We start from the raw sequence: 25,155 nt of genomic DNA on the forward strand, positions 1-25,155 counted from the left end.
ATCGTTCATGCTATGTGGTAAACAAGTAGGGAATTTCTTCCTCTTGACCTACCTGTTCTAGGGAGGTGGTGGCAGCAGCACGAACCTAACGAAGGCAAATAGAGAAATGAGAGGCAAAGGCTGGGTATTAGAATATGCAGGCTGGGCACTGTGGCTCATGCCAGTAATCCTAGCACTTTGGGAGGCCGAGGTGGGTGGATCACTGGAGGTCAGGAGTTGAGACCAGTCTGGCCAACACAGTGAAACCCTCGTCTCTACTAAAAATAGAAAAATTAGCTGGGTGTGGTGGCACATGCCTGTAATCCCAGCTACTTGGGAGGCTGAGGCAGGAGAATCGCTTGAACCCAAGAGGCAGAGGTTGCAGTGAGCCAAGATCATGTCACTGCCCTCCAGCCTGGGGAACAGAGTGAGACTCTGGGAAAAAAAAAAAAAGCAAAGTAAACTTTTCTTACATACTTTGACTTTTCAGTATTTTTATGGACAAGAATTTTTTTTATGTGTTACTTTCAGAGCAAAGATCATTAAGAATAGAAATTGTCTTTTATTGCTGAGTTTTCAGTGCCTAGTAAGTACCTGGTACCTATATATAGTAGGAGCTCAGATGTTTGCTGAGTAAATGGGTTGAATAAAGGGAGGTGCACTGGGGTATTTCGAATGATGACTACCATCTTGAATTGGCACAAGCTTCTAAAATGACTGTTCCCAAAGCTGCAAAATTTAGTATGTTAGTGTCTAACCTCTGCTGTTGAAGAAGGAAAGCAGATTTCCGACCGCCCTCCTACTTTTCTTTTATCTTTTCCCATCAACCTCTGTAATACAGAGTGCCAGTGACACTCTTGATTTAGAAATCAGTTTCACATAGCTGCTATGTGTGTAAGCTAGAACAGTAATAACAAAAATATGGTAATCCTGGATTTACATAACAACTTGGACTTCTTCTTTGTAAAATAAACTGGTAAAATAAGTTGGTCAAGTTAGATGAAAGGTTAAAAAAAAACTTTTACTTCAAGTCCCAGGAAACCTTGTTTATAGTGATCTAAAATGCAAGGAATTCGATTGGATTAAAGTAGCATTGTCAAAAAATTCCATTTCTAGGAGTAGATTTTAAGAGTTTGAAAAACAGTGCATGAAGTTAATTTGGCAGTGAAGAAAATAAATGAAATTTTAAAAATCTCTTTAAGGGTTCTAAAACACTTCACATGGAATTTAGGATTTCAGAGAACTAATTGGAGACACTGAACAGATAGGGCGATACAGGTAAAAAAGAAGAAAGTGCATGGCAGAGTATTAATGTTCTCCAGGATATTAATTTCTCCTCTGGAAATAACTTCTTTATAGAAATGTTATTTTAGAGGTAACTCTGTAATTAGGTAATTTTGAGCTTTTTTTTAAATTAATTTTTAAATTTGTAATAGACAAATAATTGTACATATTTATGAGATACAGTGTGATATTTTAATGCATGTATACATTATATAATGACCAAATCATTGTATAATGGTTTCTTTTATTATTATTATTATTATTATTATTATTATTATTTTTATTTATTTATTTTTTTTGTTGAGACAGAGTCTCGCTCTGTCGCCGAGGCTGGAGTACAGTGGCCAGATCTCAGCTCACTGCAAGCTCCGCCTCCTGGGTTGATGCAATTCTCCTGCCTCAGCCTCCCTAGTAGCTGGGACTACAGATGCCCGCCACCTCGCCCGGCTAGTTTTTTGTATTTTTTTTTTTTTTAGTAGAAACGGGGTTTCACTGTGTTAGCCAGGATGGTCTCGATCTCCTGACCTCGTGATCCGCCCGTCTGGGCCTCCCAAAGTGCTGGGATTACAGGCTTGAGCCACCGCGCCCAGCCTCTTTTTATTATTAAAGTTTTTTTTAGAGACAGGTTCTCACTATGTTGCTCAGGCTGGTCTTGAACTCCTGAACTCAAGTGATCCTCCCACCTTGGCCTCCCAAAGTGCTAGGATTACAGGACCAAGCTACCATGCCGAGCCATTTTTTTTTCCCCCTTAAATTCAGGGTCTCATTCTGTCTCCCAGGCTGGAGTGCAGTGGCACAATCTCAGCTCACTGCAACCTCCACCTCAGCCTCTGGAATAGCTGGGACCACAGGCTTGCACCACCGTGCTTGACTAATTTTTCTATTTTTTGTAGTGACGGGGTTTTGCCATGTTGCCTACGCTGATCTTGAATTCCTAGGCTCCTGGCTCTGCCTCCCAAAGTGCTAGAATTACAGGTATGAGCCAGCACACCTGGCCAAGTTGATTTCATAGAAGTTGAGCTGTCTTTTTTTTCAGCTGCTCTGTAACTTAAGACCTTAATCATAGACACCCCGTTGTTGGGTAGTCCCATTTTCCTTCCTGATTGTTGTCCAGCTAGTTAGCCTGCATTGAAAGTACTTGATTCATAAATCCATTTAGTAAAGATTTAATTATAAGAGTTATAGTTCCTGTTTTGATATTTAACAGTTTTTCATCTTTGCTATAAAAACACAACAGAAATATTTACATGTAAATGCCAAATACATTAAATCAAGAAATATAATTTTTGTTTGTTTATTCCCTTAGCAAACATCTGTTGAGTCAGTCCTGTGAGCCACTCACTAAACTAATTACTGGGAAGGAAGTGATATGGCCTCTAACCTCACTTCCTTCAGATAGCTGTGCACATGTCACCTGTAGGCCTTCCCTGACTACTTCAGAGAAACAGCCCTGCCTTTCCCTCTTCCTTTCCTTCTCACTCTGCTTATTGTTCTTCACAACAGTTATTACCGTTTCTCATATTACTTATTTCTTCCTGAGCATTTTTCTCTCTCAGTTGGAATGTAGAGCAGATACTTTATTTTTTAAAGCCCAGAACATTTCCTGGCATGTATATATCTAATAAATATATATATAGAATACAGACTCTGATTCCTTGGGCCATGATCCTGCAACAATTGCATATACCTTTATTTTTGCACTTATGTAATTATTTTATATCCTCCACCAAACTAGAAACTACTTTTTTCTTTTTTTTCCCTGAGACAGAGCCTCGCTCTGTGGCTCAGTCTGGAGTGTAGCAGCACGATCTTGGCTCACTGGAGCCTATACCTTCTGAGTTCAAGCGATTATCCTGCCATAGCCTCCCTAGTAGCTGGGACTACAGGCACTCACTACCACATCTTGCTAATTTTTGTATTTTTTAAGTAGAGATGGAGTTTCACCATGTTGGCCAGGCTGGTCTTGATCTTCTGACTGCAGGTGATCCACCCATCTCAGCCTCCCAAAGTGCTGGGAATACGGGTGTGAGCCACCACACCTGGCCGGAACTTCTTGAAGCCAGAGTTTTAACCACCAGGCAAGGGGATCTCAGGTGGGGTGTCCATTGGGTTGTTAACAGATGAATAAGAGTTTATCAGGAGGAAGGAAAAATGGCATTCCAGAACACATTTAGAGACATTTAGAAGTTAACGTTTGCCCAGATTTGGTGGAAGGATTTGAGGATGGAGTGTATGTCTCCAGTTAAAGATGCCTTTTGGAGCATTATGCTTTTCTGGCTTGAGTGACTGGATAGATGGGGGTGTCATTAAATTAAGGATCGAACGATATTGAAGTGAAATATATCTATCCTTCCTCTGGAGAAATGAGTTTAGTTTGGGATAAGTTGCATTTCTGATGCCTGTAGAGAGTTCAGTATCTAGCTGAAGATTTGTTTCTGGAGTTCTCAAGAGAGAGGTTAGGGGTTGAAAATAGATTTGACAGTCATTTTGTATGTTATTATTAAGTCTTAAGCATACATGAAACCATACACAGAGAGGATAAAGGCACATAGAATAAAGGCAGGACTGTAAGAGATGGTCAGAGAAAGAAGAATCAGAAAGGAAATTTGAGAGTAAGTAGTGGAAAGCTCTGAGGACAACCAGGAGGAGTTGGTAATTTGCTTATTAGGAGGTGATAATTTTAAGTGAGGTAGGGGGAGTGGAAAATTTGTCCTTTGTCATAGAGAATTCATTAGGATTTGGACTAAAGAGTTGGACTAGACCTGACAACTGGCAGTTTGGTAAAGTTACTGAGAACAGTTTCAGTGCAGTGGACGGAAGGGAGGAGGAAGACAAATAGGAGTGGGCTGGAACATAAAAATTAGAGCAGCAAACTGTGACAAGGTCAGGGTGGGGTAATTGGCAGTTTTGCCACCCAGGAGATATTTGTTAATTTCTGAGAAACCCTGAATTAGAAGTAACTGAAGGTAAGTGATATATACACTACATTTTTAAGAAGTGTGAAAAACGATGGGATGGAGAGCATAGCTATATGAAAGATAGAGAGAACTTTTGTTGTTTTAAGTTTGGGAAGCTTTTGTATATCCATGAGATTTGGAGAGAAGACCAGGTATTTTATCACATGAAGTTTTACATGTGAGAAGAGATAATTATGGGGGCAAGGTCCTGAAGAGGGCTGATGACTAAATCCCACCTGAAATAAGACAAAGAACATGAGGACAGGCAAAGAAAAAAAAGTTGAGGATATAGCAAGGTTATCGAAGTAGCGTGAGGAAATCAGCATGGAACAGCAAGTTAAAGAGGGTTATTATGGCCGGCTGTGGTGACTCATGCCTGTAATCCCAGCACTTTGGGTGGGAGGCCGAGGCAGGAGGATCACTTGAAGTCAGTTCGAGATCAGCCTGGTTAACATAGCAAGACCTTCTCTCTATAAAAATAAATTTAAAAAAAGAAGGTTACTAGAAGTTTGAAACAGCAACCTTGAGGGGGCAGGAATTAAAATGCAAGCAAGAGACTTTTCTGAGCAGTGTCAAGAACTTAGCTGAACTGGGAAATTGTAAATCAGTGGTTGTTATGCAGTCTTATTCAGCTGTAGTAGCAGGCCAAGAAGAACAGAGCAGGCGTATTTTGGAATTCTCCATAGTCAGAGTTGGCAAATCAAATGCTTTGAAAGGTTAAGGGGAAAGGAAGTTGAGGGTGCCGGTGAATTTTGTTGAAATACTGATCCATGGGTAATCTTAGTAAGAAAGAAAGTAACTTCTGTTCCAATGTTAGTATATGTGTTGCCAAAGTGAGCATGAAAATAATTTCTGGAGGGAGACTGATAGTTTAGAAGAATGGAGAAGACTAAAGGGAATGGAAGGTCTTGATAAAGTCAAGCAAGTTTAATTGGTTGAAGGATTGAGAGTGATAAAGTCAGATAGAAAGGTAGTTGGTTAGAGCACCATAACGAGTTTTTCTGAGTTTGCAGAGAAATTAAATTCTAGCATAACAGAAATAATAGGGTTATGAATCTAGGTATGATAATACCGTTTGTGAAATGTGTGAAATGTTAGGGGGAAAAAACCCAATGCTACATGAACTTCAAATACTTCAGAAAGCAGATGCCAGGATTCTTTGTTCATTGTAGAATAATCAATGCCTGGCACATTTGTAAGAGCTTGGTAAATATTTGTTGAATGAATAACACCCATCTACAGGCTTTCTTGCCTAGATACTTCATAATGCCAGAAAATTTTGATTCACATCTGACATCTAGTGGTATTGTACTTAAACTGCTGTTGAGTGGCAGCATTTTCCTTACACTATTTGAGGGAAATAGTACCGATTAGTTGTAGCACAATTGCTTTGTTCCTAAACAACTCTCCAAGTTGGTTTTGGGAATTTTTACTATTGACATTTTCCAGGGCTCTAATTTTAATTAGTCAGCAAACATTTATTGAGCATCTACTATGTGGCAGGCACTGTTCTGTGTGCTGGAGATTTTCAGGTACTATATATTCTTGTGCATATATGAACTCAATGAACTTGAATACATAGGTAGAGCAGTTGCATTGGGAATGGGCTACTTGTTAAGACTCTTAACTTAGGATTCTATCATGATTTTTACGTGTGAAACCTTTCTAAATTTATTTCATAGCCTTTGGGGCTATTTTTTCTGTCATGACATACTGCTTTTTATTAATGTTAAGTAGGTATTTAGGAAGATGAAAATAGAGTGGATTTGTTTGTCAGCTTACAGTAGAAATCACATAGTGCAGAAAGCTACATACTGTGAAGAACTATTGAAGGGTTTTGTTGTCTTACCTTTAAGAAAATGTAAAGTTCTTATCTGTTAGTGGTGTATATGTATATGGATATATTTAAAGTATCTGTGAATGACATCATATCTGGGATTTGCATTAAAATGTTTTAAAGTGGGTAGGTTTCAATGAAGCAAGACAAGATTGACAGATTTTTTAAATAATGATTTAAGCTGCATTCATGGGGCTTTGTTGTCCTTTCTACTTTTGTGTATGCTGGACATTTCCACAGTAAAACTGTTTTTGTTTGTTTGTTTGTTTGTTTTTTGGAGACAGGAGTGCAGTGGCGCAGTCTTGGCTCACTGCAACCTCCGCCTTCCATGTTTAAGCAATTATCTGCCTCAGCCTACCAGGTAGCTGGGATTACAAGCATGTGCCACAATGCCTGGCTAATTTTTTTGTATTTTTAGTAGATACAAGCTCACCATCTTGGCCAGGCTGGTCTTGAACTCCCGACCTCGTGATCCACCTGCCTCTGCCTCCCAAAGTGCTAGGATTACAGGCGTGAGCCACCGTGCCTGGCCAGCAAAACCTTTTAAAAACTAGAGAGGTGTGAGCTGAAAGAAAGGTTAGCATGATTCAGTTAGAACATGGTTTGCTTTTTTATATTGAACAGATTTTCTTATTTTGTTCTGTTTGTTATTACTTGAAGATCAGATTAAGTAGAAAGATAGTATGTTTTTACTAATAATAGATATAATGTGATTGAGACCTGACAGGTGACATTCTACTGACAGTATCCAGAGATTATTGGAATTTGGGCTTGGGAGCTCATGGTCATTGCTGGATCTATAGATTGGAAACTTGGAGATATAAGTTCAGAGTACTAGCTCTCACTCTGCAAGTGAGAGCATTTTGAGTGAGAATTTGGAGAACACCTAGATTTAATAAGTTGGCACATCTTTCTTAGTACTTCTCTGCTTACCAAAAAGCAAACAAATACACTAAGAAAGGACTAATAATCTGCCATAGCAGTCTTCTTCTTAAATTGGATTCTGCTTCATGACTTATATAGGAGGTATTTATCATATGATACATACGGATTTTTAATGTTGGACATTGTGTTTCTGTTAGACTCTTAAGATAACTGTGTGATACCAGTAAACCGTATCCCCATAATAAAAGTTAGAAGCCTGTTGTCAACATTAAGAAATAATAGTTATAAAATATGTTAGGCAAACAAAGTATAGGAAAAAATGTTACTTCTAAATACTTGCCACCCATCTTTGTCATCTTAACATTTCAGCTTCACCTCCACCCCTCGTAACCTTTCCTTTTCCTCCTTTCTCTCTCCCGAGGACATAAATGACTGCAAATATAATAAGGCCCTTTTATGCCACTCCTTTCCTATTCCCTTCCTCCAGAGGTAATTACTAGCCTGAATTTGGTGTATATTACTCCTTATTCTTGTTTTTTTCCTTAATAGATCCACAGTTCCTATCACTCAATAAATTCTTCTACATCCTGTTTTTTTCTGTGGCAGTCTGTTCTCCATCAAAGAGAAATAAGGATCCCTTTTCATCACTCAGACGTAACTTTGCTATGTATTTCAGTCTGTGTTGGGGTTTCAGTTATTTTTTTATCTGAAAAATAGATATTAATTTCAGTATGCTATTTATTTCCCTTAAATAACTGATGCTTGGTGCCTTCATATTCCATTATGTGATAAACCTCTTTAGCTTTCCACCTTTCTGGAGGGTATACTTCTTCCCAGGCTTATCTAACTTTCAGATTGGAGCACAGTCTTATTTCAACGGCCTTTTGTTGTATAGAGATAGACATTTTTCTTTGGCAACAAAGAAGCCAATGGAAAAAATACCATTTTTTGAAATAAGTCTCATAAAAGCAGAGATTTGGTTCAACTAAAAAAATTCTCCAAGTGTGAGAACTTTGAGAGGGAAGAAACAAAAGCTCAATCTCAGTGATAACCATTATTTTCTTTCTTTTATATTTTATTATTTTTTAAAGCCTATGGCACCTGGTATTCCCAGGCAGTCTCCCATCCAAGTATTAACCAGCCCCAGTCCTGCTAAACTTCTGACATCAGACAAAATTGGGCACATTTAAGGTGGTATGGCCATAGACAAGAGCCATTATTTTCTATTGCTTTGCTCTTGATTAAAATGTAGGATAGTTTCTCTTTGTATAAACTATATATTTTTCCAGTCTGTTAAGAAATATGTTTCTCTTGTCCTCAGAACTGTAGGATTTTCTTACTATCATGATCTGTTTCTCTGTGATCTTCATTGTAGAGTCTTTTTTGTAACTGGCATAGTTCAAATTTTGTTGCTTCTTAAAAGTAATCTATTAGCTTAGTCTGTTTTTGTTTTTGTTTTTTTGTATAGTTAATATTTAAAAATTTAAATAATTTAGATGTTGCAAGTGATTTTTGTCTTAGGCATTCTCCAAAGAAGGAGGTCAGTAGCAATTTAACTCATCCTTTTTGACTGACAAAGCCTCCAGACCTACAGATGTAGCACTTCGGTTTTAGACACGATCTCTTTGAAGACAAGTCTATAGTTTGTGTCAGAGTTATTGGAAATTTTTTTAGTATAATCTCTTCTTACCTTTTCACTTTCTTGTCTTTCATGTTTCCCATCCCATCCCCTCCCCTGGCACTATTCCTTGACTTCCCTATAATATGACAGTTGAGTTTTATGGGTGTCCTTTCAACCAGTATTTATTGCTCACTTGCGATGTGACAGGCTCTGTGTACCCAAGATCGTCTCTGATCTGTTTGTAAACCTCAAAAGTTTATAATCAGGACTGTCATAATAATAAGTAATTTAAATACCTGTGTGTACTAAATATTATATAAATGCTTTACTGGATTATCTTTTTTAATCCTCACAACAACCTTGTGAGGTAGGAATAATTATTATCATCCCCACTTTTCAGATCAGTAAACTGGGGGCACATACAAATCATTCATCTAAAATCGCTTGGATATGGGGTTGTCCATATGAAATACAAAATGCCTAATTAAACTTGAATTTCAGATAGACTACTACTATTTTTTAGTTTAAATATATATCAAATATTGCACAATCTGATGACCCCACTTGGAAAATGAATGACAGAGGTGGGATTTTAAACCATGTAATATGGTTATAGGGCCCAAGGTCTTAACTGTTGCACTCTAATGAATAGAGAGAATAGGAAGCACATCCACCGGAACATTCAGTATTTAGCTGGCAGCTACTACCTATGTATAATTAATTTTTTTACTCAAGTTATTTTTCCCCCAACTGATCACATTTACTTCATTGTAGACGTATGTGTATTCTTTCTGATTTCAAGTGTACTGTTCAAGTTCAGGTAAATTTACATGTGCTTTTTATGTCTTTTTAAGTCAGTACTAATTACATGTTATAACATAAAATGGTACTTTTTCTGAACCTGGTTACTTTAGCCATTCTCATCCATGTAAGATAATTGTCTTTTTACCTTCTTTTCTGCAAATATAGGAAGATTTCACTGCATGTATGTGCCAAAAGGACATACTCTCTTTTGATAAGGTTAGGAAATTATATTTGAATAAGGTATTTAACAGTTCTTTGAAACATGTCCCATGTGTTCTCAAAAAATCGAGAAGTTATAAAATACAGATGTGGAGTTGAAAGATGCTTTTACTAAGAATTGCCAGGGAAGCCATCTGGGTCTGCTAAGTAATCATACAGCAAAGTAAGGAGTCATTTTTCCTAGTGAATTACCACAGTTCGGGATCAGGCTTTTAGTTCTGCATATCTAGAAATTTGCTTATAAAAGCTATAGACCTGAGAGAGCTTGTGAATGACACACGTGTTAAATGTGATACTTTTGATTTCCAGTTCTGGCAAAATTGCGGAGCACGTATCTTAAAAAGAAGACGCTCTTAAAATTCATGAGTCAAGTGTTTAACTCAAGACATAGAGCCAGGGTGTATAGAAATTGAAGAAAAGTATATTTCTTAGTGAAATCTGCTTATCTTTAAGGGCTACTTACAGGAAATATTTTTCTCTCTCTGGGAGGAATTGGATGATATCTAGGTAACAAGTCAGATTTTTGGAGAAAGTTCAGAAAGGAAAGTGAGCAAGAGGCCGGGCACAGTGGCTCACACCTGTAATCCCAGCACTTTGGGAAGCCGAGGAGGGCGGATCACAGGGTCAGGAGATCGAGACCAGCCTGGCCAACATAGTGAAACCCCGTCTCTACTAAAAATACAAAAAAATTAGCCAGGCATGGTGGCGGGCACCTGTAATTCCAGCTACTCGGGAGGCTGAGGCAGGAGAATCACTTGAACCTGGGAGGCGGAGATTACAGTGAGCCGAGATCATGCCACCGCACTCCAGCCTGGGCAACAGTGTGAGACTCTGTCTCCAAAAAAAAAAAAAAAAGTGAGCAAGAGTTAAAAGTGCAACTCTCAGCAGATGTAACAGTGCTTGCTATAGGATTGGACTCTATTTTAATCTGTTCCATCTTCATATGTTTTCAGGCATAGTGTATTGAAAGATTTGTCAATGACAAAGTGTGTCTGACTTTACAATGGCAGTTATTTCAAAATTAGTATTTCTTTTATAGAATTAACACCACATTATTTTGGAACACCTCTATTCTGTGTAAGTGAAATTTTCTATCAGAATTTTCCGAAGTCACCGCATTGCTACCCAACCAACTTTTTATTATTTTGTAGAATTCATTAATGGTCATTTACATTTTGTATTTTTAAGTATGATATAATCACCTTTGAGACACAGTGGACTAGAAGACATTAATAGGAAAAATGTCTCTTCTCTTTTATTATATAAATCTTTCCATGAAAGCAGTGACTTGATGCAACAAAACTTACTAAGCCTTTAGATCTCTAGCCAAGAATATAGATGTTTTTTCTTTAATGCCAACTATTATAAATATTGGATTGACCACAGAGTGACCTGACCACAGAGTGACCTAACCCCATCGCCAACTTGATCGAAATTCAGCGTTTGCATTTTAAGTGACTTGAATTGATAAGAAAGTATTTTTTTGCTTTTAAATTAATTGCAGATGGACTGTCTACTTGAATACAGTAGAGCTTGAGAAATGAATCACTTTCAGTTACTTTTGAGGCGGCATGGAATTGCTGCACTTGAATTCAGACCTGGGTTCAAATCCCTACGCTGCCTCTTAGCAACTTACTGAGTCTCTTTTTCCTCTTCACTCAAATGGCAATTTTAGGATCATAATGCCCATCTTAAGGGCTTGTGTGAATTTAAACTAAATAATAAATGTATTAATTCATTGAATAATTATTTATTGAATGCCTGCTCTGTGCTGTGGATATTAGCATTGCAAAAATTCCTGCTCTTTATGTTAGAGAGATATACAACAAACATGTAAGCAAATAAAAATGTAATTTTAGGTAGTGAGTTGTAAGTTTTATGAAGAAAGAGTGCAGCACACACAGAAAATTTCAAGTGGCAAAGGAAGGGATTTGGACTGATGTCTACTGGCTTCTAAAACAAGCAATTTCTACTATGCCCCATTGCCTTTGAAATTTAGCCATTCATTGCTTTAGAGGGCATCTTTCAGAATAAATAGCTAAGTATTTAAGGGGAACTAGTGATAGATATTCCTTTATTAAGTAACTTCTTTTGAGCCATCTTGGTGCATACACTATGGTAACAATTCAGTTTTATATGGCAATAATTATGAACTCTTTATATTTGACACTCAATCATTTTTTGCTCAGTATTGCTATTTAACAGGTAGTATCGTGTTACTCAACACATGTATATGCCTTATTTTCTCTATTACATTCTTCTTTAAGGGTCAGGACTGTGTCTTCTACTTCAGTGATTCTCAAACTTAAGTGCATTGCAATCACCTCAGAGTTTCTGATTCAGGAGATCTAGGGCGGGGCCCACAAATTTGCATTTCTAACATATTCCCAGGTGATACTGATGCTGCTGGTCCTGGGACCACACTTTGAGAACTACCGTGTACCTCCTTCTTCCCCCACAATACTTATGCTATTTATCACTTAACTTAAATGTCCTCTCATCTGCAAATTTGTCCTTGACTTCTATTTCACTGAAACAACTAGTTGTTCTCAAAATTTAATGTGTATTAGGATCACCTGGGAAACTTGTTGACAAAGCAGATTTCTGGTCAGACTCCAAAACATCCATTTTTAGGAAGCACCTTAGATGTTAATGCCAGTGATCCATGGAAAACAGCTTGTGAAATTCCAACTTACGGGATTTATCATGCTCTCCTCATTGCCATGACTGTATTTTGTATTTGTCTCTGATTGTTTTTTATATTACACTGTTACTTGTTTGTATGTCTTTCTCCTACCAGACTCCCTGAAGGGAAAGGAATATGTCTTACTCATTGTTGCATTTTAAGGCTTACTAGCACAATACAGTATTAAAAAGCAGTAGAGGCCAAGCGCAGTGGCTCACACCTGTAATTCCAGCACTTTGGGAGGCCGAGGCAGGCGAATCACAGGGTCAGGAGTTTGAGACCAGCGTGGCCAATATGGTGAAACCCCATCTCTACTAAAACGTACAAAAATTAGCCAGGCATGGTGGCATGCACCTGTAGTCCCAGCTACTCAGGAGGCTGAGGCAGGAGAATCACTTGAACCCGGGATGTGGAGGTTGCAGTGAGCCAAGATTGCGCCACTGCACTCCAGCCTGGGCAACAGAGTGAGACTCCATCTCAAAAAAAAAAAACAAACAAAACAAGAAACAAAAGCAGTAGAGTAAGTACTGCCTGTGTAATCAGCTTTGGCACTTGTTAGCTATGTGACCTTGGAGACTTTATTTATTCCCTCTAAGCTTCAGTTTCCTCTTTTATGAATGGTAGTAGTAGCACTTACTTGCTATGGAAATTAGCTCTGAGGTATGTACAGTATTTAGTGTGGCAACTGACATACGGAATGTAGCAAGTAAATGGAAAGCATTATAGTGTTGTGGTTGTCATTATATTATGGAAGAAGCAAAATAAATGTTTGAATTAATGAAAACCCCTGCATTATAATTTTAGCATCCAAATTCAGGATATATATTTAATACTTTATTAAAAATATTTGCTTGTCTCAAATACTATTTTATATTTTGGTATTTTAGTAAAGTATTGTGAAGTAAAATCATGCTTTGGGCTTCTCTGCAACAGGAAAACAAAGAAACCGCTTGGAACCAATGGATACCATATTTGTTAAACAAGTTAAACAAGGAGGACCTGCTTTTGAAGCTGGATTATGTACAGGTGCTGATACTCTTCTTCAAACAATACCTTTTAATTTCTTTTTCACTTTATTTCTTCCATATTTCAGGTTCGGTATTTTTTCCTTTTGTATCTTTCTGTATGCTTTTTCCTTTTCCTTCACATCTGTTGTTACTAATTTTGAGAACTAATTATGTTTCTTGATGCCCATATGGATGGGTTTGAACAGAAATAACAATATAAATTGATACACTGTGAGCACTTTTAATTACCACACAGATAATAGACTCTTAGAAGCCCTTTTAAGGAACATATTTTTCATGCGTTGAATTTTGACAAAGGATTACAAAGTAGCAAAATGATGAAGGTATTTATCTGATATATGTGAAATGATCTCGGATTTTTAAATTCTGGAAGTGCCTGATCTGCCAGAGTTGAGTTAATTAATTTGCAGCACAAAGAGTGGCTTAAGTCTCCAATGCAATGTAAGCCTGGCTTCATCTGAAGGTGTCGGTATGTGTAGCCTAATTGGCTGGATATAGTAGCTGTTTGTTCTAAAATGTTTTGTGATTTGTGATTTTAATAAAACCTAAGTAGAGATTTCATTTATATTAGTGCACACTCTGAAATGGTTACTTTCTTTTGTTTTTTAAATATCAAACAATTTAAAATGGGAATTATTGAAAAACTATATTTCACTGCCTTTTAAATAAAATGCTATATTTTCACCTACAAATATTAGAAAGTAGTGGACATCATTGCTAAGATTCATAAGGATATACTGTTAATGTATTATCCACCTTAGTTATTTTTTTATTACACTTAAAGTAAGCCTGATTTAAATATCATTAATATGTATAATATGCATATTAGTGTGCATATGGGATTTCTTTAGAATGTATCATCTGTCATATTTTGAGCCCCACATGACTGGGAAGATGAAGTGGAGATATGCTGTGATAAGCACACAGAAAGTGCATTTTTGTCTATTTTCTTCTTTTTTCTTTCTGTCCTCTGTTCTTTGTTTCTGTCTTTTCCTTTCTACTCTTCTCAGAGTAGAAGGAGAATCACTTGAACCCGGGAGGCAGAGGTTGCACCACTGCACTCCAGCCTGGGCGACAAGAGTGAGACTCTGTCTCAAAAAAAAAAAAAGACAGGGTAAGTGGAGAGATAATTAGTTCTGCAACTCAGGAAACAGCTCACAGCTGACAGGAGCATAAGTAGTATAGCACCGGTCCCCTGGTGACTAGACCTTTTGAAATTTCTAAATTCAGTAATGACTGAAATTCTTACTTAGAACATGGCTAGTTTCACAAAAAGCTGGATATATTAAATGTATTTAAAAGATACTTTAAAAGTAATAAGATACTTTAAAAGTAATAAGATACTTTAAAAGTAATAAGATACTTTAAAAGTAATAAGCTAGGATATTCATATAATTATTTTGTAATATAATTATGCTAATAATTTTCTCACAATTCTGTATTTTTTAATTTTAATATATACCACATTAAAAATAAGGACATTATTCAAGAAATATTTCAAAAGTGTTCAAAAGTGACTTTCTGCAGGATTTCTCATGTGTTTTTTAACTTCTCTTTGAAGGTGACCGAATTATAAAAGTCAATGGAGAAAGTGTTATTGGCAAAACCTATTCCCAAGTAATTGCTTTAATTCAAAACAGGTAAGACTCTTAAAACGTTAATTTTGGCCAAAGGTGGGTTTTACAAATCTATTAATAGAGCACATAGATTTAATACAATCTTCTATTCTTATAAGGAACTGTGGTGACAAGGAGATGTGGAACTTTCCCTCAGATACAATGCATTTGAGAGTTGCCAAGGACCAGCCATCTGAGGATAGCTTAGTTGGTGGCTTTGGTTTGACAGATGTATCAGATCTATGATTAAAATCCCATAGAGGCTGAGAGGCACATATTTTAGATTTACTGTGTTTACCCCTTTTATTTGAAGTGACAAATGTATAATTTGTTTATAATATATAAATAAATGCATACATAATTTATTTTAAAACCTCTTACTGGGGCATGTTACTTTTAAGTATCCTTTTGAATAATCTTCCTAAATTAATTCATTTGTTCTAACCAAGACAACAAGACATTCCCTTTTAATCCATTTGTCTGCCTGCATTTTACAGAATAGTAGGATTTTGAGCTCTGAAGTTAGATACGTATTTATAGAGTGACTGTCTATGAGACCTTGAAGATCATTTAGTCCTACTGTCTTTCACCCACACAATCAGAAAATTTTTCCAAATTACAAATAAATAGGTTAGAAACCAAAGAGGTTATTACCATATTGAATTTCTGTCAAGGTTAGGCCATGGATCTGAGCCCAGTCAGATCATCACTCTGTTGTAAGAGGTTCTTCTCAGATTCAAATACAGGAACTTTTGGATGATTTAATGCTTTCTATTGGCCAAACTCACCTGTCTGTAATTGAAGTGCAGTTCTTCATTTTCTGAAGATTTTTATCAAGCTCTCCTAACCATATCTAGAGTGGCTCATGCTGCAATCTAAATTATTTACAATGCCCTAATACATTGCCATTTCTTACAATTAAATGACATGGTCATGATTAATTGATCTCAGAGTATTTTCTTTAATGTTTTAATATTTAATGGGATTTTAACAGAAAACAACTCTTGATTATTGCCTCTAATGTTGATAATGAATTTAAAGCCTCTCCAAGAGATAACAGATTTTGCCAAAATTTTTTTCCTCAATATAATTTAGATCATCACAAATACAACGATATGTTTTGTCAGCCCATAACTTAAAAGATTTTTAGTGTATTTGTTAATATCTCTTCTTTAAAAACCAACTTAATCATTGTTTTCTTCAAAATCTACATTAATTCTTCTATTCCTGGTGCAGTTCATTTTTCGGAATAATAACACTTCAACCACTAATCAATTTGAATATTAGAGAAATATTTTTTCATAATTTTATTTCCATTAAAAAAGTTGTGTTTCTTCTCTCTGCAGTTGGTAGCAAATGGGTAATGCAGCACAAAGCCCTAGAGATTCTGCAGTGTATTAATGTAACATGTGTCCCTGCAGGCTGGGTGCAGTGGCTTATGCCTGTAATCCCAGAACTTTGGGAATCTGAGGTGGGCCGATCACTTGAGCCCAGGAATTTGATACCAGCCTGGGCCTGTCTCTATAAAAAATACAAAAAATTAGCTGGGCGTGGTGGTGTGTGTCTGCTGTCCCAGCTACTTGGGAGGCTGAGGTGGGAGGATCACCTGAGTCCAGGAGGTCAATCACGTGAGCCTTGATAGAGCCACTGCATTCTAGTCTGGGTGACAGAGTGAGACCCTGTCTCAGAACAAAAACAAGCAGACGTGTCCTTGTGCAGGAGTTTATCGAAACATCAGTTTCTACCAATGCTAAATATTGAAATAAAAGTACCTATATATTTTACTAGTTAAATTTATTTGAACCTATGGTTCTCATGGGTTTAGCATAATCTCAGCATTTATGAAACGAAACATAATGATTCAAATCTGTCAAGAAGAGACACCAATAGGTTATTTTTGTTGTTGTTGTTATTTGATTGTTTCTTAATCTCTTGACTGTATTGGGGGAAAATCTATCTGATACTGTTAGTTTAGCTGTTGAAGCATTTGGTGGAGGTAGTAGCACTGCCTTTGCCATAACTTTTTATTTTATTTTATTTTATTTTATTATTTTTTTGAGAGGGAGTTTCATTCTTGTTGCCCAGGCTGGAATGCAATGGTGCGATCTCAGCTCACTGCAGTGTCCGCCCCCCAGGTTCAAGCAGTTCTCCTGCCTCAGCCTCCTGAGTAGCAGGGATTACAGGCAACTGCCACCACGCCCAGCTAATTTTTGTATTTTTAGTAGAGACGAGGTTTCGCTATGTTGGCCAGGCTAGTCTCGAACTCCTGACCTCAAGTGATCCGCCCACCTCAGCCTGGGATTACAGGTGTGAGCCACTTCACCCGGTGCCTTTGCCATATCTGTATGTAACTCCAGATCACAGGATTCAGTTGTGTTTACCCCTTTGAACTTTCGAAACCTAAGGAAATTTCTAATTTTCAACAGGAAATTTACCGAACCAAAATAAAATTAGACTTTGAGCTATCCCTGCAAAGGCACTAAAAGTAAATCATAGGCAAGAAAGTAAATAGTTGAAATGTTATATAGTTATTAAAAATGAGTCATCTCAGTCGTTGTGATGGTAAAGCGATTTCCTTCACTTCCGAGGCCAGGAGGGAATATTGCACAATTAAGATGTTTAATGTTAGTCGGCTGGGCGCAGTGGCTCACGCCTGTAATCCCAGCACTTTGGAGGGCCAAAGTGGGCAGGTCCCTTGAGGTCAGGAATTCGAGATCAGCCTGGCCAACGTTGTGAGCCTTCCTCTCTACTAAAAAATAGAAAAATTAGCTGGGTGTGGTGGCACGTGCCTGTAGTCCCAGCTACTCGGGAAGCTGAGGCATGAGAATTGCTTGAACCCAGGAGGCAGAGGTTGCAGTGAGCCAAGATTGCATCACTGCACTCCTGCCTGGGTGACAGAGACTCAGTCTCAAAAAAAAAAAAAAAAAGAAATTACTTAAAATATTAAATTTGAGGATTCTTTGATGTTAATGAATTTTAACTTGATGAACAGAATATATGACAATCTATAATTTGTTTTGTGACTTGAATAAAACAAATAATTGTATACTGATATTGTTAAGAGTTTTGTCTTGGGACTATTTAATATAAGCAACATACTTTATATTTCTAAATTAGAAACATGTTATGAAGAAGACTTTGCTGATGATGAATAGCACAGACGTGCCAGGGGTCCGTCCCTCTTTTGTATATAGTTAACTTATATATACAAAGGTGACTTCTTCCATTCTAATGATTTGATTTTAAAAATAAAGATATAAGAATACCAAAAATAAACTCTTAAACAATTTAAAAAATATTTCTGAGTTAACTGTTTTTCTATTAAGTCTTTTGATACACTTCTACCTCTCCTAAAATAGTATATATATTCAATTTCAGTGATACAACATTGGAACTTAGTGTTATGCCAAAAGATGAAGACATTCTCCAAGTGGTAAGTTTTATTTATTCATATGTGAGTTGTTTTACAGTCATGAATGTTAGGAAAATATTTTTGGGATGGAAGTATTAAAGATTGAATTAAAAAAAATTCTAGAATTTAAAAACCCTCTAGTTCCTTTTACAGAATCTGGAATTCTCTGCATTTTACAAAAATCAGACCAAAAATACCATTGTCAAGTTTTTGCAATTAAGTGACATGGAAATGTTATGTTGATTCTACAGTGAACCTTTACTGCCGTCATTTAGAACGAGATTCCTAAAGCGTTTGTCCTAGTGTTGCCTTGTAGTTCATCCTTGGACCAAAGGAAGAGTTCAGAGTGCAAGTGCATATCCCCAGGAATTAGAATCTTTTTTTTTTCCCCTTCTCACTAAGTAAAGAGAAAAAAAAATTAGAATCTTCTTTTTTTATATGAGGACACATTTTATGGTTGCCATTTTCTGATTTTCCAGTAGATATTACTGTTTGTAAATTCACCAAGCAGTATTGTAAGTAGTATCAATTCATTCCTAAAATGTTCACAGTGGACGGAGTCTGCACCTTAAGGGGAAAATATGTTACAGTCTTGAAATGAAACTTGAAAACTTTAGTATTTAGTCTAAAATAGTTTCCTGATGTTTATAAAGAAATGAATTAAATTGAATACTTCTTTATTAAGCTTAAATATTACTGAAAGTAAGAAGATGATAAAAATATAAATTTCGACTGGGCGCGGTGGCTCATGCTTGTAATCCCAGCACTTTGGGAGGCCGAGGTGGGCGGATCATGAGGTCAGGAGTTCAAGGTTAGCCTGGCCAACATGGTGCAACCCCATCTCTACTAAAAGTACAAAAATTAGCTGGGCTTTGTGGTGGGCACCTGTAATCCCAGCTACTTGGGAGGCTGAGGCAGGAGAATTGCTTGAAACCGGAAGGCAGAGGTTGCAGTGAGCCGAAATCATGCCACTGCACTCCAGCATGGACTAACGAGTGAAACTTCATCTCAAAAAAAAAAAAAAAATCTATCTATGTATATGTATATATACACACACATACATATATAAACATATATATATACACATATATATTTCATTCAATAAAATACTTTCCTTCCATTGATTTTATTTAGTAGAATAAAATAGAAAAACTCTTTAGGTAATATACTGACAACTAACAGTTAGATCTAGGAAATGGCAGTGGCCACTGAAGTATTTATTTTTAATTCTTTTTGGTGAATAATTGGATTTTTTTCTTATTACCTATAGCTAAATTCAAGAAAAGCAGGGAGCTTATCCACTCTTTGTCATGGTAATAGAAATGGTATAGTAATGTTCTTCATTTGTAAGGCAGTAGTTTGAACTTAGCTCATCAAAGGCCCTAAATAATCTGTAAACATGTTTTATAAAAAAAAAAAATCACTAAAGCTGATCCTAGAGTCATTCACTGACATGTAAACTATAATGAAGTAAAACTCATGGGGATTAACCCTATGTTTTCAAGGCATGTAGATTTTATTTAGGAATGGCTTAGTACTGAAAACAATTACCCTTCTGAAGTACACAGTTTAGTTGGAGTTGGGAGGCTCAGGAAGGCAGGTACAGTTAGCTGCAATAATTTTCCTGGGCATGCAAAAGTGGTTGTAGAGTTCCTACCCTGACAATTCAGCATAGCAATTATGTAGCAGACATAACCACAGACACCAATGGCTGTGAAAATCACTAGACTAGAAATAAACAGGGAATTCTTCTCTAGTGCTCTTCTTATAAAGAAGATGATGTATAATGGTAGCGAAGGATTTACCTGGCTTCCTCCTTGCAATCTGAAGGCTTGAAGACAGAATCAGCTTCCGAAACTGAACTGTTTTCTGATCTTCAGTAGACCCTTTCCTTGCCAAGGTGAAGGCACTGGTTGGATGGCTCTTGGAACAGTGCTCGTTTCACAGAATGGCTGGCAAGGAAGCAATTAAATGCAGAATCGCCATGATATCCTTCAGTGTGATTGATGAAGAGCAGCAAACCACTTCATGCAATGGAAGGAATAATTTTGTAATGATAGGATTAATCGAAAAATAGGTTACTAAAAGAAAAATTAGGTTTTTTTCTGTTACTTATTCATGTTCTAGAATAATCTGTCTTGTTATATTTTATTTAAGTAAATCTAAAGTAAAAGTAAAATATAAAGTATCCCAGAAACAGAGAAAAACCAGTTTAGTAAATAACGAGCATACAGATCTTCAAGGCTCAGCAGTAAAGAGTTCTGGTATACTGTAACATAAAATGTATTTTAAAACATGGTATTGGAATTACTTTAATCATTAAGAAATAAAAGCACACGCCTTTAATCATAAAAGAAAACCCTACTTTTAAACCTATCCTTAATTCATTCACATTTGAATATAGTGTAATTCATTAAGAAATCAAAGGAGTATATAATTCTCTGTCTCTGACATATATTCCAGAGTTAAAATGTTCTTTAAGCGGTCTTCAGAAGTACTTAGGCAGATCTTAAATGTGTTATTCAAAATATATGCTTTTAAAGATGTATTTGTTCCCATGAGCTTGAAAATTTATCGTAAAGAAAAGCAATGGGTAATGTGAACATTTTTACAGCCACCGTAAAAATCATTTGCCTATGGAAACACTTGTAGGTTGTATGTGTTTGCCTGGGCAACAGGATTGGGTAGTGCATGGAGGTTTTTTTTCTTTTCCTGAAGTGATACACAGACCAAATTATTTTAGAAGCGTTCTGCTTGCCTGTGAGAGGTGGTCTAGAAAATTTAATTTGGCTTAAAACTTGACTCATGTAAGGACAGGTATATGATTATAGGTTTCGTAATTCGTGGATGACAATGACAGAATGTTGAAAACCATGAAGTAAAATTAAGAATAATTCATTTCTGTTTTTAACCTACTGCTAGTAACAGTAATCCTGTGCTTGGCAACCTCATTTTCTAAACCAGCATATATTTTCTAGCTTAACAATATGAATAGTATTACATTCATTTTAATCATTTTGACAGTATTTTGTTGTAATATATTAGACTCCGGTATCTTAGGCAGGTTCGTATTTATTGCAAAATAAAAAGGTTTTTTATTTTATTTTCAAAAACCAAAATGGTTTTGTTTCCCCATTAAATGTAATCTATACATGAATGAAATAACCATACCAATCCAGTCGCCTAAACAGTGATCCTGACTCTCGGTCTATTTGGGCTGCTGCTGTAACAAAATACCTTAGACTGGATGGACTATAAACAAAGAAACTTATTTCTCACATTCTGAAGGCTGGGAAGCCCAAGGTCAAGGCTCAGGTAGACTTGGTGTCTGATGAGGGCCCATTTTCTCATAGATAGTACCTTTTCACTGTGTCTTCACTTGGTGGAAGGGCTGACACAGCTCTCTGTGGTCTCTTTTATGAGGTGACTAATTTCATACATGAGGTCTACCCTCATGACCTAATCATCTCCCAGAGGCCCCATCTCCTAACTCATTCACATTGGTGATTAGGTGTCAACATACGAATTGGGGGAGGGGAACACAAACATTCAGACCACAGCACTGACCAAAGAGAATACTTCCCTGAGTGAAATAGTGGTAGGAGAACTAGATCAGGGCATTCCTCTTGGTTCATCACCCAAGACATTTTGTTAAGCGTTCGACTCCATTGACTCAAAAATTAAATTTTAAGTTAATCGGTTTTTGTAACTCTGGAGATTCTTGGGTATGTCTAATATTTGGCCAGGACATTTTAAACCTACTTTATGCTGTTCTATGTTAAACACAGCAAAGTTAAACAGCGTATCTGGTATAATAAGGAAGAAAGCAAATGGTATAAGGATTTGAACTTGGGCAGGTCTGAGATGAAAGCCTGTACTCTAAGCCACAGTCCTATACTGCTGTTGAGTAGAGATGAATTGTTTAGGTGGCTTTACCATAAATCACCCTGCCAGTTGGTATTGGAACTGTTATTCTAAGGTGAACCTTGGGGCTCTGAGTCCAGTTTTCTTTTTTGCTGCTCTATGGATATGTGGTATAAGTTGAAAAATGTAATTTAAACTAAGTATTTCTTGAGGTTTATTAGAATTACTTTTAAAATAAGCATTTCATGTGTTTTATAATCAGTATAATATCTTATTTAATATTAAGTAGCTATTTGTCAAGTGTACATCTAGGTGGTCCGGTCTAGTAGTAAGGGAAGCAAGAGTATGATTCTAGAGGGTTCTTTCATATTTTGCAAGTTAGCAGCAGTTTACTTTGTAATTTTTTAAAATCTATTTTTAAATAATTACAAGAATAGCATGTGCTGGTTGAAGATATTTGAAATAACACAGAAAGGTATAATAAAAAGAAGTCCTTCTCCATCTACACCATCCCCTTCTCCCATTCCCTACGCTGGCATGGTTGGCATCTACCAACAAACATGAAGTTATTCTTGCTTTTATCATAGGTAATGGCATTAAATTAATAACCTGTTAAAGATGAACTGAAAGGCAGGAATTTTAATCTCACCACCATTTTTTTTTTTTTTTTGCTCTGTTTTGTTTACCATTTAATACACAGTATCATAGGTACGGTCATGGTGATTTTGATGTGACTGTATAAAAAATGAACTAGAAGATTATTTTAGGATTATTTAGTTACTATTAGGCACTATACATATAATCAAGATCCAGGCTGTTAGTATTAAGTTGTATTTAACATACTCTTTAGAGTTCTAATTCCAAAGGAAGAATTCTTTGGGTCATCTTTCTTATTTCCTTCCTCTTCCTCCTCCCTCCTTTTTTAGAGCTTTTTGTATCTAGTAGGCAAAACAGGGCTGCCACTATTCTATTTTCATTAGAGAAGGCTTCAGTTTTAAAACACAAGCTATTAAACTCCTATAAGGTGTAATACTTAAGTACAAGGGTAAAGAAAGCTCAAGAAGGAATGTGAAGTGATATACAAAAAAGCTGAATGGAAAAAATGGCTAAAAATGTTTTGTCATATTCTGTTGAATTCAGAAGAGCTGGTCAGTTGGGAAAAAATTAAATGTCTATTTCTATCAAAACACCTACATATGTTGTATCCATTTGGGCTTAAAACCTAACTAAAATTCAAAATTGTTAATACTGAATATGTAATTCTTATGACATTGGTTTAAAAAATAATATTCCTCCTCAAATTTGAATAAAGGACATATCTTTAAAACATTAGTTCTACCCGGGCATGGTGGCTCACACCTGTAATCCTGGCACTTTGGGAGTCTGAGGCAGGTGGATCACTTGAGGTCAGGAGTTTGAGACCAACCTGGCCAACATGGTGAAACCCCACCTCCACTAAAAATACAAAAATTAGCTGGGCATAGTGGCTTATGCCTGTAATCCCAGCTACTTGGGAGGCTGAGGCAGGAGAATCGCTTGAACCCGGGAGGCACAGGTTGCAGTGAGCCAAGATTGTGCCACTGCACTCCAGCCTGGACAACAGAGTGAAACTCAGTCTCAAAAAAAAAAAAAAAAGTTTTAGAACAGCATTTCTCAGGCAGATATTCTAATTATTTTTCCTCTGGGGAAAAAAATAGGTTCCCTAGTGAGTAAGTTCGTACTTTGAAGTTTCACAATGTACATTTTGTGAAAAATGTTCTTGAATGAATCCATATTTTATTATCTCAACCATATTGCTTACATTAGATAATAGTACTGCATGTGTGAGATGTTCACGGTTAATGCATGCATGTGTATGGATTTCAGGACCCCTCGTGTTAACTCAGAAGCAGGGACCTGTGACTGTATTGCACACTATTTAGCATTTAGAATTGCCATACAGAAAGATTAGAGATGTCTGAAGTATGTAAAATATTCCCAAGTTTTAATAGTTCCAGCCGTATACTTCTATTACTAAACAATATTTCTTTCCAAATTTGATTAAAGGATTATTTTTAAAATACTAGTTCTAGAATAGCATTACACAAGTAGATATTCTAGTTTTGTTAAAACCTCTGGAAAAAAATGGCCTACATAGTGAATAAGTTTATATTTTTCCTTCGATTTTCACAATGTACGTTAATGTTGTAGTGGTTTTGAGAAATCAAAAAGCTTGCCAAGTGACTCTACATCATTGACCGTGGGGACCTCCTCTCCCCCATCCTCCTTTTCAGGTGGTATATAATAAAATTACACAAGGACACTGTGGGAAATGCTGTACCAGATAGCACAGTATTCTGTCATCCAGACACAATTTTCCTATTGGAGAAAAGTATTGGTATAGATTCTAATCAGCATGGAAAAGATAGACTTGGTGTGTCAATGCACATACCCAAACTGCATGTTTGGATTAACTGTATTCATGCCATAAAAATATTATGTAGACATGTTTTCTTTTATATGCCTAGCTTTAATTTCTCACTGCATTCTAGTCTGTGTTCTATAATATTTATTATAGGTTAACAAGAATTCTGGAAGTAATATTTTTATGTGTATCCAGTAGTTATTTTTGCAAACTAATACAATAGTACAAAAGGCACAGTGTTGAAAGATCTTAATTTTTGAGTGAAACTTACTTAATAAAAGTCATTTTCCCCCTGAATCTTAGTGTAAAGGCAGCCGCAGTCTGCTGACAGCTTGTGGTTATGCTCTGATTTACTGGGGAAGGAGGAGGTTGTACTATTTTAAATGCATAATAGAGCATTCGTTTCGTCATCTGGAAGCAGAGATGGAAGAAGCTCGGGGGAAATGAGAGACATCACTGTTGCTCTCGTGGAGGGAAGCTTTGTAGCATGTTATCAGACAGCAGTGCATATTGAAGAAAATATTTGTTAGGAATGCATGTCACCAGATGTATTTTGCTT

The 25,155-nt window shown here is 36.5% G+C and overlaps 1 protein-coding gene across 4 annotated transcripts in view; it reads left to right on the forward strand.

Moving 5' to 3' along the window:
- ARHGAP21 (Rho GTPase activating protein 21) overlaps positions 1-25,155 on the forward strand; it is a 141,388-nt gene that overhangs the window by 78,022 nt on the left and 38,211 nt on the right. For all 4 annotated transcript variants that reach the window (XM_023223184.2, XM_023223187.2, XM_023223186.3 and 1 more), the window contains exons 5-7: positions 13,206-13,298; positions 14,862-14,940; positions 18,295-18,349. In XM_023223184.2, coding sequence (XP_023078952.1) covers positions 13,206-13,298; positions 14,862-14,940; positions 18,295-18,349 — 227 coding nt within the window. The remainder of the gene's footprint in view (positions 1-13,205; positions 13,299-14,861; positions 14,941-18,294; positions 18,350-25,155) is intronic.

Source organism: Piliocolobus tephrosceles, chromosome 9 (assembly GCF_002776525.5).
Source record: "Piliocolobus tephrosceles isolate RC106 chromosome 9, ASM277652v3, whole genome shotgun sequence".
NCBI classification, from domain to species: Eukaryota; Metazoa; Chordata; class Mammalia; order Primates; family Cercopithecidae; genus Piliocolobus; species Piliocolobus tephrosceles.